Source organism: Sycon ciliatum, chromosome 2 (assembly GCF_964019385.1).
Source record: "Sycon ciliatum chromosome 2, ocSycCili1.1, whole genome shotgun sequence".
Lineage (NCBI taxonomy): Eukaryota > Metazoa > Porifera > Calcarea > Leucosolenida > Sycettidae > Sycon > Sycon ciliatum.
Window position 1 is genome coordinate 6,819,897 of NC_088644.1, and position 17,244 is coordinate 6,837,140.

Below are 17,244 nucleotides of genomic sequence, written 5' to 3' on the forward strand. Positions count from 1 at the left end.
TATAACGTTTCGTTTCTGACACGGTGTCTGAACACTGGTGTCTGTCCCTGTGGTGTTCAGAAACGCGTTCAGAAGACCAAGGCCTATCATTCTTTATCAATAGAGAGAGTATTTCTCAAAGATGATATTGCCAGGTCGCGTGACTCTTTGTCCAATGCCCGCGTCCAGTTTAAGTACTTATATGACCGTGCGCGTTCGTTTTTGTCTGCCCATGACTTCCTACGCTTCTCGCTGCTCTTATCCGAAAACGATAATAGACAACGGATACGACTGATCGCTAAGTATGACAAGACCTTCACCTGGCTTCGAAAGAAAAGATATGGCCAGGTTACCTTCAATCCAAACAGCATCATCAACATGTCAGCCTTGGAATTGACTGATGTGCAAAAAGAACTCCTTTCCCGCGGAACAGACTTCGGAATTCCGCATTCTTGTAACAACAAAGAAATCGTCATGACAGAATTTGAACTGTTTTACAGGAAACTATTATGTTTTTCGCCGATTTCCGAGGCTCAACAGTCGGTGTGCGCAGCTAAACTTAGAGCAGAGGCTGAAGAGCATTCCGAACAATTACCAGACCGAAGTTCTTTCTCATTATCTCCCGAGTAGGGGTGCGCGGATTATTCCCGGAATAATTTGGGAATACTATCATTGAGAAAATTTTGGGAATTTTAGGGGAATTCTATCGATCTTTTGCCAGATCCATTGACCTTCAGAAGAGTTTTGAGGGAATTCTGTCAATTTTGACCTGCCAGAGAACAAGCGTGCACGCATGGACGCACGTACATGTACATGTACATGCAGCAACACCCGGACAGTCATGTACATGTACCAGGGAGTCGTAAAATACGACTCCCTGACATCAAGAGTAGATAAACAGTTTATCTACTCTTGCTGACATGTAGATCTACTAGATCTAGTATAGTATGATGATTGATGTACATGTACTGTACATCCTGCATGCAGTGATCACGTGCCTGACCGTCCATTTTGCATACTAACGAGCATGCGCATGGCACGGTTCGTGCTGGGGTTCTTTTGGGGGGGGGGGGATTCTGGAGAATTTTTTCGATGTTTTGGGAGAATACTTTCGAAGTTCCGCGGGAAATGCCCGAAAGCATAATATCGGGTGCGTGCGAGCATAATCCGCGCACCCCTAGCCCGGCCTGGGCATGGAAATTCTGTCGTTATTCGCGAATTGTCGTTATATCCGCGGTAATCATCTAGTTTAGGGTCCCAAATTATTTCGCACTTTCCCAGTGTTCCCTGTACTTTCTGTGTACGTGAGAGCGTGCTTGAGAGTGTGTTTCGAAGTTTTGTGTCCTTAGTACTGAGTTGTTTCCTTTGACTTTGTGGTAATGGCTGGGCGTCCCGGTGCGCCGATACGGAATGCCGTCCCTCAGGGAGACATAATGATGCAATTTTGATGGAGCAGTGGACCGTGTTCACCCTTGTGCCGATCTTTTCCAGGACCCAACTTGGCCAACTCGAGTTCCTTGCCGCTCGGCGCTTTATCAGGAACGAAATGCTCTGTGACACATGTGGTGCGCGATGTGGCCTAACTAGGAGGCAGGAAAGCCACGATGGGTTTCGCTGGAGATGCAGACCTTGCCACTATGTCAAGAGCATCCATACCAACAATGTCGAGAATATGTGGATGCGTGCAAAGCGCCAGCTCAACGCAACTTCGGCACGTCTCGCGAGTTGTTTCCAACCTACCTCTGCGAGTTCGTGTGGAGGCAAAGAGTTCGAGAGGAACGAAACACCTTCGGCTCCCTGCTCCGCAGCATTCATCAGCAGTACCCTGTCTGATCGGTTCTGATGAAAAAAATCCATATCAACAGCTACTGTGTTTTTGATCTCGATTTGCAAATTATTTCTGGGGTTGACACGCTCTCACGTACACAGAAAGTACACAGAACACTGGGAAAGTGCGAAATAATTTGGTACCCTAAGGGCCTGGTCAGACTGCGGCAAATTTTGGTTGCCTGACGAAAACATAACAGCGTCCAGAATTTGAATCGCGATCACACTACACATGTGGGGAGAGTGAAAATTCAAACTTCATTTCGAGCGTCAAGTGGTTATCTCCACGAACGACGTCAAATTCCTTCACCTTGGGGATCGCCAACACCTTCAGTGCAATCCTTGCAACCATCCTTATGAGTTTTGTTGTTGTCCGTGGCCAATTAGCTCTTCGATATCGAGATGAAAAAATCAGTGATTATCAGCGTCAATGGCGTATCAGCGTCAAATCCTGTTTGGAGCGGGAAAGCGTGGTCCGTTCTTGCTTTTTTTTTGGAGCGTCAACTCTCACTTTTGCCGCTCTGGCGGCAAGTTACTATGGAGATTCGGATTATAATCCTAGGATTATTTCGATTTTGCCGCAGTCTGACCAGGCCCTAAGGGCCGATTCCCACTACGGTACCGTGAGTGCCGTGCCGACGATTTGGGTAGGTCACGTGTACCCCACGGTACGAGCTTGAAGCTGAGAGTGATTTACACCTAGTACCTGCGCCCAATCATTCCGTGCATTCCGTCGGCAGGCCGGATCACCATTTTTATCAATTTCTGACTTTGGTCCTGAGGGAAAATAGCGGGGGAGATGACTGGAGAAAGCTCAAGAATCAACCAATCGAAAAGCCAAAAGCCAAGAAAAAACTTCGTACCACAAATACAAAAGAAAGAAAAAACTTCCTTTCAGGGAGTAGTAAAATACCTACTACTCACTGCATTCGACCTCACGGAATACCACGGCATGCCATTTCCACCCCCCAGAGACCCTCGGCACCGGAATGTCCACGGCGCGGTACGGCAGGAGTCACGGAATGAACTCGCGCCAAAACTGCCCCTCACGTGAGCAAATCACCATGGGTACTCACGGCACGGCACTCACGGTACCGTAGTGGGAATCGGCCCTAAGGCCTCGGTCACACTACGGCAGTTTGAAGCTGGACGCAGCGTCAAGCCGCAGCACTTGACGCAGACGCGGGGTCACACAGTGTTTTGTTTTTTTGCAGCTCATGACTGCCGCGGCCTGACGCATTTGTCTACGTCACAAAATCACCAGGGAAACTCAATGACGACACGGATTTCCACGGAAACCGGCCTTTTGCTTATCATACCAAAAAAATTGTCGGACAAAGTTTTCAAATTTGTCATTGATTTTTGATTACAAGAAGACGAAAGGTCCACGCGTGCACGATCGTTGTTGCTTCTTTCCGAATTTGAAGCCATTTTCAGTTGTAGTGTCATGGATCAGGCAAGAAAAGTCCGCATCGCAGCTGTGTTTCTCCTGACTTCGTCATGCTGGTTGTCCTTTTTGGGGCTCTTGACGACAACACAACACTCACAAGTCAACAGGCTCCAGTTGGCCGATGACCCACTCAAACAACTGGTCCTTTCTCGACATCATTTTCTTCTCAGAAAATGCCTCGCTCTTCCGCCAGGTTCGGAGCAGAGCAGCCTCGGCCTCGTAGGTCCACGGACTCATCTCGAACAAAAAGAGGGAACAAAACAAACCTTGAAGAGACGAATGTCGAATAACTGCTCAACTCAAGCAAAGTGTCTTGAAACTAATTTTACTTGAAAGACACTGTTTTTCCGCCAAGCGTCACTCCCATCAGCGGCAACGCAGCCGATTTCCCCACGTCAGACGCAGCAGCGTCTGACGCTCAAACTTCCCGCGTTGCGTCAGTTGCCATGGAAAAGCTCATGATTCTGACGCTGACGCAGCATTTTTGCCGTAGTGTGACCGAGGCCTTAGGCCAAGTAAAAAAAAAAGCTAGATGATCGTCCCCGTCCGCCCCAGTTTTTGTCAGCGCCCCAAGAAATATTTTATTTTTTAAATCGTGAGTTTTACTATATGGACCACATACTACTAGTATATCACAACGTCAGTATCGATCTGCTGAAGAAAGAAAAAGAAAAAAAGAAAAAAAAAGAAAAAAAGAGAAAAAACCTTGATGTTGTTGTGTACACTGTGTGCATGAGAGGGTAAAAACTAAAAAGTAAAAAAATAAAAATAAAATCCTCCCGCCCTCCCCGATTTTTCTAAAAAAAAGGACGATCATCTAGTAATTTTTTTTACTCGGCCTAAACTAGATGATTATCCGCAGTCGTTATTAGCGAAGTTGACTGTAACACGTTACTAGTACTTCTGCTGAAGTCCGAAGATGCCATAAAATATATCGCGCACCCGGGCCGCATCAACCCCATACTCCATTTAGGCCATAATATTATATCTATAGGACCATAGTGCCATAATGGCATACGACTCCGAGTAGATCTACTGCCACTACCAGACTGACTACTGCGGCTCGTCGAATGGGCCATAGTATACCAGGGTATACTTCGCGTATCAGGGATCGGGAGTCGCAAAATACCACTCCCTATTTATGCAATAAATAATGCCATGTATAAAAATGACATCGATCATGTACATGCATATGCGCATGTATATTACCGGTATATGTATCATGATGCAACACGTCATCATCAAGTCAAATCGGGTAGTCATGCGTCACCGATGACATCATTGACCTGTCGAAAATAAAAGTCTATCTATCTGCTTTAAAATTATTTAGAACGAGGTCTGTCTCGTTGTCCAGGAAACGACCAATCAGCGACATTCCCGCCAAGGGCCTTATCAGAGTTTAAAGCCCGCTCAATCGTTATTAATTTTTTACTACTCTTGATGACGCGTCGAGGGCCTTGGATTAGTTTAACTGGTGCGTACAACTCCCTGTATGCATAATAGTACGGTGCAGATAATGAACTCTGCATAACGTGTACGGTGTGTTACTAAAAGCTACGCAATTCAGAAGTGTGTACGGTTTTTGCCTCCCGTATTATTTCATCTGTACGAATTTTCTTTGTCAACAGCTTGCGGAAACCTATAAAAGCGAGGATCAAAGTCATTAGAGTTATCGACAAGGGGCTCTCAAAGCCCCTAAATAGCTCCACAAGCTACATACATGTATAATAAGAATGAAGCTCGCAATAAGAGCCCAGCATTTCATTTGCTTCCATTCTACTTATGGTAACTCAGCACCACTTTAACTTACCAGAAGAAAATATTCTTTCATACCACACCAAGTCTCTCTGCACACAAACCACAAAACTACCCAATATAGTGGTACACAAGCATAATGGAAGTGAGATAATGCATGTAACCTCGTTCTAAAATAGTTAGTGCATGGCAGGGAGGGTCTTATGGCTTGTTTGTGCCCTTCAGGTTAGCCCTCGGGCCTACGGCCCTCAGGCTAACCTGTCGGGCACTAACAAGCCATAAGGCCCTCCCTGCCATGCACTAACCTATAATTAAAATTATTTTAGTAATTAAAAAATTGAGAATGATCTGAGTACCCCGTACCGGTAAACCTTTTTCATACTCGATATAAGGTTATACTATAGCTTTACGTAAATTACGACACAAGAAGCATTCACAATTATTTCAAATGCTCGACTCCCTGCTCGACTCTATTTATGGTGGATGGTCACCATAACTTGGCATAAGAATACTATTATTGGGAGTCCTGTACAGAATTGGAATCACTGCGTCTATTTATGGCTAAACGCTTCTATTTATGGTGGTGGTGGTGACAGCAAAAATACCAGAAGAGCCTCGGGATTCCCCGGCCCCCCATGGGAGTGGTCATGGATTCTACATTGTAGTAGCTGATCGAATCTCTGCGTGGACGTAGATCTACCTGTCGGCATGTCATTGTCTACTTCTACTTTTTAGCAGTAGTGCCGCAGGGTGGTGAACTACTCGAAGTCAGAACAGAATCACTGCTGCTAGCAATATTGAGAGATGGCTGTCGTAAGGACTTTCCCAGCACCAAAAGTCAAGAATCCGTTCTACCATCACATACAATGGACTCCTTCCCTCGTGATCCAGGTACGGATTTATCATAATTTCCAACTTTATACTAGTCCAATGTACAGTACTTGAATGTACGGGTTTTCTCTGATTGATGCTACGTGACATGATGTATTAGTGACGCCGAAGCACGAGGATCAGCCTAGTGACGTAGATGTATATGTACTTGAGCTGTCCCTTTGGAAAAGCGCGGCCAAGAATTCAAAATAGAGAGGTTCTGCTATACGTGAAACGTAGAGAAATCACGTAGAGAGCAGGTGTCTGGGTTAGAGTCTACGGCTTCGCGTGTTTTGGGTCCAGATTCATGAGGTTCTCTAGATCTACATTGTGGCACACGCAAAGAAAATGCGTACGGATCTGCTTGGTATCATACGAGTACTCGAGTGCAGGCGGAAAACTGCCAAATATGGAAGGGGAAGTTCCCAGTACACATTCCACGTGACTTCTCCACGCGAAACGTAGAGCAGAACAGGATTTCTTTACGTTACGGGAACGCGAAGAGAGTTTGCGTGATTCTTTGCCTCGCGTTCCCGAAACGTAGAGCAGAACCTCACTAATTCCGCAGCAAATTCCACGGGGAAAAGGGGCATTTTCTGCGGCATTTTCTGCGTTAAATCAAAAATCTGCGGCACTTTCTGCAAGTTTTTCACCCTCCTCGTAGAGGATATGTTGCATGAAGCCATTGAAGGAGCACTTTTCACACTATCCTTTGCAGTCACAAACTGAATGAGAGTGAAGAATCTTGGAGAGACCTGCACTCACCTACACTGGCAAGGGCAATGTGCTCAAAGTCTCAAACAGATCGCAAAGTAGTTTTCTGCTGCTTTTTGAGTAGTAATTTTACTAATTTACCCTAAAAAATTCAGATTCCGCGGGCAAAAGTGTGGATTCCGTGATTTCCGCGGATGATGGCAATTTCTGCGAAATTTGCCGCGGCCGCGGAATTGCGTTTTTCCAAGGGGACAGCTTGAAGAAGTACTGGTACTGTAGTAGAGAGGTTGCGCACAACGAAAATTCGTAGCGCCGTAACGAATATTTTTAACGAAAAGCTAACAAGTATTCGTAAACCGTGAGGTTGCGCACAACGCGCGAACGTTGTCGTAGTGGGTCGACGCGGCGGCCGCGCGGGTACGAAGAGTCAAGACAGGGAGTTGTAAAATATCAGTATTTTAGTACTCCAGGTAACGAAAAATATTTTCGTAGATCTGCTCTGTTTCGGTCACGTTTGGACGGATCTTCGGAGCAACTTTCGTTACTCGAACCCGGACGGTCGAAATCTAACGAATTTTCGTTGTGCGCAACCTCTCTACTATCTGCAATAAATGTACAGTGTACTTCTATTTTTTCTAAGGTGGTGAGATCTGTACTACTATAGGAGACTGTACTACTATAGGATACTGTACTACCGTACTGGCAATATATGTTGCCGCGTAACGCGTAACGCAGGGGGGTGCGGCGTAACGCGCGACCAGGCTAGTGCGACAAATTTTCGTTGAGTTCGTAACGCGCGTCCGGCGGGGTGCGGCGATCTTTTCATTGCAGTTTGCACTGCAAAAAAAAGGCTGACAACTGTGAAAGCACGTGTACCGCGTGGTGAAAAGTAGTTTTTGGAGGAAGCGCTCTTCCCCTATGTCACTTTCCTTTTGATGATCTTTTTGTGAACAGATCACTCTGATAGTTAAAATATACAGTCTTCTATTGATATCGTTGTCGCCCTTTGCCGTCGGGTTTGTAACAGTTGGATAGCAACTGAATTTCTGTGCCTTCAATGTGGATGAAAAGAAAAAATGATGCGGCACAAGCAAAAAAATGATGCGGCAATAGCAAAAAAGTGATGCGGCAATAGCAAAAAAAGGACTGCGGCAATATACTATAGAAACCTGTGTAACGGCTCCTGTGCGACTTTGCATGTAACGCCCTGCGCGCGGCAAACATGTGCCAATGTAACGCTTCATGGCCTCACTGCGGCAACATATATTGCCAGTACGGTACTAGGATCGGAGACGTGTACAGTCAACTTCGCGAATAACGACTGCGGATATAACGACAATTCGCGAATAACGACAGAATTTCCATGCCCAGAGCAAAGTCCCTTCCAGCTGGAATACATAATAATGAGAATTCGGGTATAACGACACTTCGCGAATAAGGACAATTTTCTGATGCCCCGCCGAATGTCGTTATAAGCGAAGTTGACTGTACTTGTATTGATTCTGGAAATATTGATTGCTTGGGTTGGGTGGCAAACAACTCACGTTGATGATGCTGTAAGGCTGTAAATAGTCTCAGGGATGAATTTATCCTGTATCACATCGCAGTTTGCGATGCTTAATAGATCGACTGCTACTCAAAAGTAACCGTGACTTGCAGAAAATTGCTATACATACAGGCTATCCATGCCTAGCCTGCGCTGTCAAGTAACACGCATACCGTGCAGTGTATGTGGTGCAGGTACTCTCAATCTGCATGCACATGTATGCTTCAATCGTTTTTTTGGCAAACGGGCTTTCAGGCATCACTATCAAGAAGGACAATGTGGTAAACACCCAACCTTCAAAGAAAAATGCTAATCAAAGTCAAAGACTGCTACACAACTGTGATTTCGTATCGCAGAAACTGCTTTGCAAAAATATGACCACAAATTCATCCCTGAGTCTAAATACCCACTACAACTATGGTAATACACAGTGTAGAAAGACACAAAGATGATAAGCAGGTAGGAAAAACGAAGTAAGGTGGACCCTGGTACTGTGCCTCAGTAATGGCCGTCACATCAATCCAGCATGCACTATTACTAGAGACATGTCCTTTTATATTTTCGATCGACATTCAACATAGTTGTACTACAATGGGAGACGTAATAATATTGGAGACGTGTACGTTTATTGAGGAAAATACGGTAATTGATGTTCAAGTCGACGCAGCATGCCAGCATGGCTGCGGTGCTGACGTGTGGTGTACGTGGTGGCATGTGAACTCCAAGTCTCCGACCCCTGGATTTTTACGTAGGAATCTTGCGGAGCTAAAATGAATCCTAGCGAGTAGTGATCATGACCCTGGCATGCCAGAAAAGCGTGAAGATCACCTTTCTTGAAACCCAAAAAGTATGCACCTCTGATCTTCGAGCTATGGATGCTGTGGGCGGTGCGCTGCTTTCAGTACGTATAGTGAAATGTTAAATGCTCAAGCTAGCTGGATTTGAATTTTCCTATGGCGATTTTACTCATGATTCGACGGGTTCGAAGACAGTACCTGCGCGTGACGCATCACACCCAAACCCTTCCGAAGTCTCTCAGAAAAACATACTTGAAGTAAAGCAACCGAGCCAAACTACCCAGTTTGTGGCTACGTAGTGGAGGCAGCGCACTGCACCATGCCCCGTGAGTCTTTCCCCTGCGAAAAACCCGATTCTATGAATGCAAATTTTTTTCGTGATTTTGCCAATGGCCTGTGGCTAATACTTTAGTATGGGCATAAATGTATGTTTTTCTCACACATTCAATACTATTATGCCGTATTTTCCGGAGTATAAGGCGCACTGCAGTATAAGCCGCACTGCAGTATAAGCCGCACTGCAGTATAAGCCGCACCCAGATTTTTGTCACGAAATCAAGACATCTACCCTGTTTATCACGGTTTATTTGACCATCATAGTACTGTATACGCTGCACCGACTTTTCTGCTTGAATCAAAGTTATTGGTGTTTGAAAAGTGCGGCTCAGGGCATGTTCGATTGATGGGATCCGGATCCCGATCCCGATCTTGGATCACTCGGATCCTCCCAGTTCCAATCGAACGATGGCTAGCACGGTTGGTCGTCGTAATGATGACGTACAAAAATGGCGATTGAAAGTTGCCAAGGTTGTCAAGGTACCGATCAATTTTTGTAATATATTTTGAAATTCAAATCAAAACGCGTGAGCTAGCAGGGTTCTGCGATCATGTTGTCGCCTCCATAATAGGACCATTTCAAGTCCATAAAAAGCTGCTGTTCCACTTCCATTCCATTCCATGTGTAGCTTGTGAAGTTAGCTGTTGTTCTCCTTCCCCGTGAGGTCTTGTTCAGTTCCATTTTTCGGTAGCAAGCATCATGGACGAAGGAGATAATGAGATTCGCCGACGGAAAATCCGTGTCGTAGTTGGCATTGTAGCTGTGGTAGTTGCCAGAATCCTGCAAAGTGAGGAGATACCGTCTGATTTGTTTGATGAGATTTGTGTACTGTCGCACCAACCTGGCTTCAATGGAGTCCTTGGATTTCGAACACCTCGACGTGTATCAGTTCCGCGGCAGAGGGACTACGTCGAAGTTGTTGTGCCTCTGCAGTCTGATGCAGATTTTCGTGGACACTTCCATTTTCACCGTGCAACAGTAGAAATTGTATGCACAAAGCTATCCCAGTCTGTCCACATGGCTGTGCAGGGCAATGGAGGTCGGAAGCCTATACCCGTGCGCAAGCAGCTTTTGGTTACTCTTTGGTGGCTTGGCAGTAAGAGCACCATTAGAGAGGTGGCAGACAAGTTTGGTCTATCCAAATCGACAGTATGGCACAGCGTACGGCGTGTATGTTTTGCCTTGCAGGACATGGCTCCGTTATTGATATGTTGGCCCCAGGGGCAAGGTGCAGAGAGGTGCAGAATTTCATTCAGCTCAGCACATCCACGGCGTCATGGGGGCGATTGATGGTTGCCATATCCCGATTGCAGCACCAAATGAGGCACCTGAGACATACCTGAACAGAAAAAAATTCCATTCCGTTATTCTACAAGCAGTCTGCGACAGGAACCTGCTATTTACGGATGCGTATTGTGGCTGGCCTGGCTCTGTGCATGATGCCAGAGTATTCGAAAACAGTCCCCTGAAGCAGTTGGTCACTGAAGATGTTCGTCGTTTCTTTCCTGGAGAAGCCTTTATCGTTGGAGATTCTGCGTACCCATTACTGCCGTGGCTGATGACTCCCTTCAGGGATGATGGTCACCTCACAGCAAGTCAGACCAATTATAACTTCAAGCACTCGTCAACACGGATGTGTATTGAAAGAGCTTTCGCATTGCTGAAAGGAAGATGGAGGCAACTCAAGTATCTAAATATTGTGAATGTTGAGAACGCCACCCATATCACCATTGCCGCCTGCGTGGTGCACAATATGGCCATCATGCACGAAGACGATGTCAGTGACTTTCTTCAAGACCTACCTGAAGGTGATGTACCTAATCCAACGTTGTATTTTCAGCCAAACACCGGTGCCGCAGACAAGCGCAACCGAATTGTGGATCTCATTGCTTAACAGAGGAAGGCAGACTTTCACAATTGTTGACTTTCTACTACTCACTTCGCATAATTCTGCTGTATTTGAGTAGGGTCCTCATTTCTTTCCACACTCTACCTTTCATGCAACTGTTCTCAGTATGTGAGTTGTGTGCCAATGCTCCACCATGGCAAGTTGTGTTTTGGCTGTGTAGTCTGGACAAGTTAATGATGTCATGAGATGATCATGATGCAATGGGATCATATTATTTTTATCATTCCTGCATTGCATTTTGAAACACAGACGTCATCGTGCATCCGGAACTCAAATCAAAGCATGTGTGAAAAGCTTTTGGGTGCCAGCTACTGACTGCAGAGAATGGCAAGGAATAGTGTCGTGCAAGTAGGCAGTAGTGTGTGATGATGCAATGGGATCGTATTATTTTAATCATTCCTGCATTGCATTTTGAAGCACAGACGTCATCGTGCATCGGAACTCAAATCAAAGCATGTGTGAAAAGCTTTTGGGTGCCAGCTACTGACTGCAGAGAATGGCAAGGAATAGTGTCGTGCAAGTAGGCAGTAGTGTGTGATTGGTAGTCTTCCCTGCCACCCCATGCTCTAACGCAAACCACGTCACACATACACGCAACCAGAAGATGATACTCGATATTGCGTAGGTAGTACTTTCTCATTATAGGCAGTGAAATAAGCACAAACTCAGCCGAGTATCTTGTTACCCATATCAAAAGAATGATACATCATTGAGAGATGGATACATAATAATTATAGATGCAAGGTATCATCACCGATTCATTGGTGTGTGTGTGTGTGTGTGTGTGTGTGTGTGTGTGTGTGTGTGTGTGTATGTATGTGCATGTAGCATTGGATGTTATGTAGAAACACATGCTGCATGCTTCACAAACTCACAATAGATACATAAATAAATAGTACTTCGAAGTATGCCTCTACTGCTTTGCAAGCCTATTGACAGCTGCAGTAAGGTCGCCAAGTATTGCCATCTGGTCGTTGTGCTTACGCTCTCGCCAGGTTCGATCTTCACATTTCGTCTGCTTGAGCCATTCCAGGGCGTCACTGGACTGCCCTCCAGACCGCTGTCTCCTCTTCTTTACGCCCTTCTCCTCATCATTAGCGGCAGGGGTTGCCACGGCTGCTGATGTTCCGGCTGTAGCATTGAGACGGACTGGAGTGGCTTGCGGTGTGGTCGGAGCGGATGATACTCTTGCTTCACCATCCTGATCGTCCTCCGAATCCGATAATTCAACTGGACGCTTTGGGGGTCTGGTGACAGGAACCAGCGGGCCACCCACACATTTTGGGTGGATGTTGGGCTTCCAACCAAACGTAGCATTCATTTCATCATAGAATGCAGGCGGCTGTTTACGGTCAGCCCCAGTTTTTTGCTGCGAGTCCACATAGGCTTTGTACGCTTTCATCAGGTTTTTCCATCTGTTTTCACATTGTTCTGCAGACGGATGTAGTTCCTCGTCCGGGAATGTTGCTGCAATTCGCTGGGAAATCCGGTTCCACGCACTCTTTTTCCTCCAGTTGATGTCTTGAAACAAGCCGTCGTTTTCAGACCGTGCCGAAATTAGTTCCAGCGTCAGCCGTCTTGTCCACTGGAAGCCAGGCCTACGATCTTGGCCACTGGGCTGAGAGGGCTTTGACGCAAGACTTTCAGCTGCCATTGTCAGGAACGAGAAAGATGAGGGAGATAGTGAATGCGTGCTGAATGCTTTTTATATGCGAGGAAAAGTTGTCCCTCACGTCATTCTCGCCATACTCGGATCATCTCTCCGGTCTGGTCCGGCCATGTTTGTAATTTCGGTGCCAATCTGGGCAATTTGCCGCCCAATGAGCCGCAGTTGTAGAAGCAGTAACAGCAAACATTGGAGTGAGTTGAATTGGAAGGAAGCACAAATGGAAGAAAGTGAAAGCTCCACGTGTTGATGGCCCAAGTGAAAAGGGCTCTCACAGATTCCGTATCTCCCATATGTTGAATTTCGCTGCACATGTGGGCTATTTGCCGCCCAATGAGCCGCAGTTGTAGAAGCAGCAACAGCCAAAATTGGAGTGAGTTGAATCGGAACGAAGCATAAACGGAATAATGTGAAACCTCCACGTGTTGATGGCCCGAGTGAAAAGGGCTCCCACGGGTTCCGTATCTCCATGTCCATATGTGTTGAACTCCGCTGCAAACGTGGGCTAGTTGCCGCAGTGATAGAAGCCGCAATAACAGCCAAAATTGGAGTGAGTTGAATTGGAACGAAGCACAAATGGAAGAAAACGAAACTTCCCCGTCGACTGTTGGTGGCCCGAGGGAAAAGGGCTCCCTGGGTCCAACGGGTTCCGCATCTCCATATGTTGAATTTCGCTGCCACTCAGGGCTGTTTGCCAGCAAAGGATACGCAATGGTTGAAACGGTAAACCAAAAAATAACAAAGGAATGAAACAACCAAACTTTTGCTGTGCAAGGCGTGAGGAAAGGCATTCCCGCGGGTTGGGTCCCGCCAAATGTGCAGTTGTCGTGCCAAAAAAGGTTGATTGGCAAAAAAGGATCCGTTGGATCCGGTCAACCCTGCTTCCCGAGGTGGGTTGACCAGATCCAAATCCAAAGGATCCGGATCCGGATTCGACCAATCGAAAGGGTGCGAATCCAGTGGATCCGGTGGATCGGGATCCCGATCCTACCAAACGAACATGCCCTCATACTCCAGAAAATACGGTACCTGTACTGTATATGTGCCAAGCTTGCCCCAAACTGGTCTTGACATTTTGTGGCACAATCATGAAAGTGTACTAGTAGGTACTAGTATCTGATCAAGGCGTGTAAAGTTTCTCAGCCCAACATTATGTACCTTGGACCACCTTACTTTCACAGACCACTGAACGAGACCATTTTTTCGAAGTTCCTTAGAAGGCTCCCTATTCGCACTTGCGAGACAAGTCCATGTAATGCAAAGTACGTCGAATCGCTTTGGAAATGCGACCGCTTAGTTCGGCCTGGCGTTCGCAGTTGTGGTATTTCTGAAGTTTAATACACTCTATTTTGCTGCGAATTTTTGGCTTTGACACGAACGTTTCCCATAATTATGGTCATACACATCTCGCTAGATTGTAGAACGATGTGTGTTCAAAATCAATGTACGAGGGGCTGAATTCCAAGGTCACCAATAATTGTTCTCTTCCCCATATAGGACCAACTGTGATCTGTTTTTCTTCTTGTTTTTTTTGTTTTTTGTTTTTTTTGTTATCGTCTTGCCAGACCATTATAGGTGCTATTTTCTTGCTACCATTGCGTGCCCTGCTGCTGTTATCCGTCGTTCCCTTCGTCACTCTGGTTGGTTTCATTGCATCTTATGGATACAGTGGTGAGCCGCATCACCACCTGAAGCCCTGGCAAAGGTTAGTTTGAATGAAATGAAAACTTCACAACCTGTAGCGAAAAGTGCACTGATTCCCATGGTGAAGGTCCCAGGTTGATCGGAGCAGCCGTTCCCCAGTTATACCTGCTTGACGTTTTCACTAAATTTGGTGAAATGAGGACGTCATGAACTTACCCAGACTAGGCCGGATTTATGACGTCAGAGAGATAGACTTTGTATGGGAGTAGATGGGGAAATAGCAGTATTTTGGCTCTACATTGTCCCAAAGAAGTCGGATGTTTTTCAAACTTCGGTATGGATATATGGCACCCTACTGGAATCTAGACTGGAAACAATTCTGGTATAAAGTTCGTTGCTAGCATGCTGGCACTGGAGAGAAACAAGGAAAAATAGATTTCTCCCCATCTACTCCCATACATTGTCTATCTCTCTGACATCATAAATCCGGCCTAGTCTGGGCTAGGCTCTGGGCAAATGAATGACATCATCATGATGTCACCAATTTTAGTGAAAACTTCAAGCAGGTATAACTCGGGATCGGCTGCTCCGATCAACCTAGGACCTTCACCATTCGAATCATTGCACTCTTCGCTATAAGCTGTGTGTGAAGTTTTCACTTTAGAGGGTGAACTTCCCCTTTAAAGACAGGTACATGAACTGGTATAGAGCTTTTTCAAGGTTGTACCAACGGTCACTTTTTGGGGTAATGTGCGAGCAATTTTTGAATCGCTGGTGAGCAGGTGAAGCCCAGTTCACGTTCACTTTGTATGGGAATGGATGTGTGGAGGTGAAAGAAGCAGTAGAATGGCGCTCCACTTGATGTCCGACACTCGTGTTGAGTCAGAGCAGTTGCCAGGAAGCCCTTCCATGGCTTGGACGAAAAAGAACAAGCTTCAGAACCGCTCCAAGCGCTGGTCGAGACGAACCTGTCACATTTCGTATACTTTTCAATGCATTTTGCCCTGCGACCTGTTCACCACAATCTCGGGGTGAACACCGGGGCGATGGCGGGAGCGGCGTCCTTGAAAAAGCTCTATATTATGATATTATGATGGCAGGGATCGTTCGACTTTGAGTCCGCTATAAAGCGGAAAAAAACTTTCAAATCGTTTATTTTTAAAATTGTCAAATTTTCCACTCTTCCAGTACAGTGTGCTGCACTAGTACATATATACAGTGCTGGCAACTGAAATCCGACCCCCTGGGGTCGGATTTCAGTTGCCAGCACTGTAGTATCTACTGTCGTGGACATGGAAATGCGGTCGGAGATCAAGCGGCCCCAGTGCGCTGGCCATGCAGCCGTGAGTACGAATACGATCAAGACGTGCAGTGCATGCAGCGTTTTTGTACGCACTGAGGGCGCAGGCCCTGCGTCATTCGACCGGATTTCCATGTCCACGACAGCACATTATAAATGCACTATGGGAACAACGACTTTTGTTTCTTCTATGTAAGTATGTTCTATTGTACAGATTTGCAAGGTTGAACATTTCCTGTGATCATCTGTACACCAAGATTCTCATTCCTCGTGGCCAGTTTGCCGTATGCACATTGTTTGAAATTTGTTTCCCTGCCTTACAATAGTATTGAAGCTCATGTGTGCGCGTGTCTGCATGTGTGTGTGTGTGTGTGTGTGTGTGTGTGTGTGCGTGCGTGCGCGTGTGTGTGTGTGTGTGCGTGTGCATGTGTGCGTGTGTGTGTCTGTGTGTGTGTTGTAACACCTGTCGGGCGGCAAAGGAAGCTGGTTCAAATCTTCTTCCCACTGCTAGCACGACTTGGTCTGCTAGGTCTTGGTTACAATTGGATACATGTGAAGGGCAAGAGGGTTCCCCAGTCAGTTGCGCCCATCTCGGTGCTGGCACCTCACACGCTATGGGCAGATGGACCAACAATGATCTGCTACGCGCTCGGCCAAGTGTTGAGTCGAGCAGCCAACAAGCACATCTTGATGCAGAGAGGTTAGTGACAGATGTGGAATCAAAAATTCACGTGTGATTGTAATGAGCCATTTGTGAGCTGTTTAATGGAGACTCCCTTGATTTAGGCTAAGGCCTGTGGAGAATCCATAAATACAAATACAAGTACAAAGTGCAATTCGCCGTTACAATTCATGCGGCTGCAACCAGGGAAACAGTTCATGCGACTGCAATCGGTGATCTTCGGCGATCCTTGTCCGGCTCCGTTTTAAAGGGGAAGTACCGTAGAATCCCGCGGATAAGCCCACCCGCGTGTAAGCCCATGCTCACGCATAAGCCCAGGCCAAGCTCGAACATCGCGAAGCTTCGTTGTACAAGCCCATGGGCCTAGGTAGTACAATGTACTTTGTTTGCACAGTGATTTTCAGCAATGTACTTCTCACTTCTTTGGTATTTCTCAATACAGTTGAACATCGATTATCCGACCACCTCTGGGCAGACAACTGTCAGGCGGTGTTCAGATAAGGCAAATGTTCCAGATAAGAAAAAACTGTCACACACTTTCAGTGGTTATTACTAGCCGCACGACCTTTTTACTTTTTACTTTTCAAAATTTTCGTATTTTTTGAATGGCTCACTACATGCACAGTGCGTACTCTACGGCACGTGCGCCCAAAAAACTGTTACGGATAATCGAATGGTCGGATAGTCGATGTGCGGATAATCGATGTTCAACTGTAGCACTATTTTGGTGTCGGCGTATAAGCCCATGTCCGTCTATAATCCCATGTT

At 46.1% G+C, this 17,244-nt stretch overlaps 1 protein-coding gene across 1 annotated transcript in view; it reads left to right on the forward strand.

The window, feature by feature from the left end:
• The first annotated feature begins 5,432 nt into the window (after window positions 1-5,432).
• LOC135808446 (lysophosphatidylcholine acyltransferase 2-like) overlaps window positions 5,433-17,244 on the forward strand; it is a 39,134-nt gene continuing 27,322 nt past the window's right edge. Inside the window, exons 1-3 of the mRNA XM_065321637.1 lie at window positions 5,433-5,902; window positions 14,416-14,555; window positions 16,274-16,494. Of these exons, the coding sequence (XP_065177709.1) occupies window positions 5,816-5,902; window positions 14,416-14,555; window positions 16,274-16,494 (448 nt within the window). The 5' untranslated portion in view covers window positions 5,433-5,815. The remainder of the gene's footprint in view (window positions 5,903-14,415; window positions 14,556-16,273; window positions 16,495-17,244) is intronic.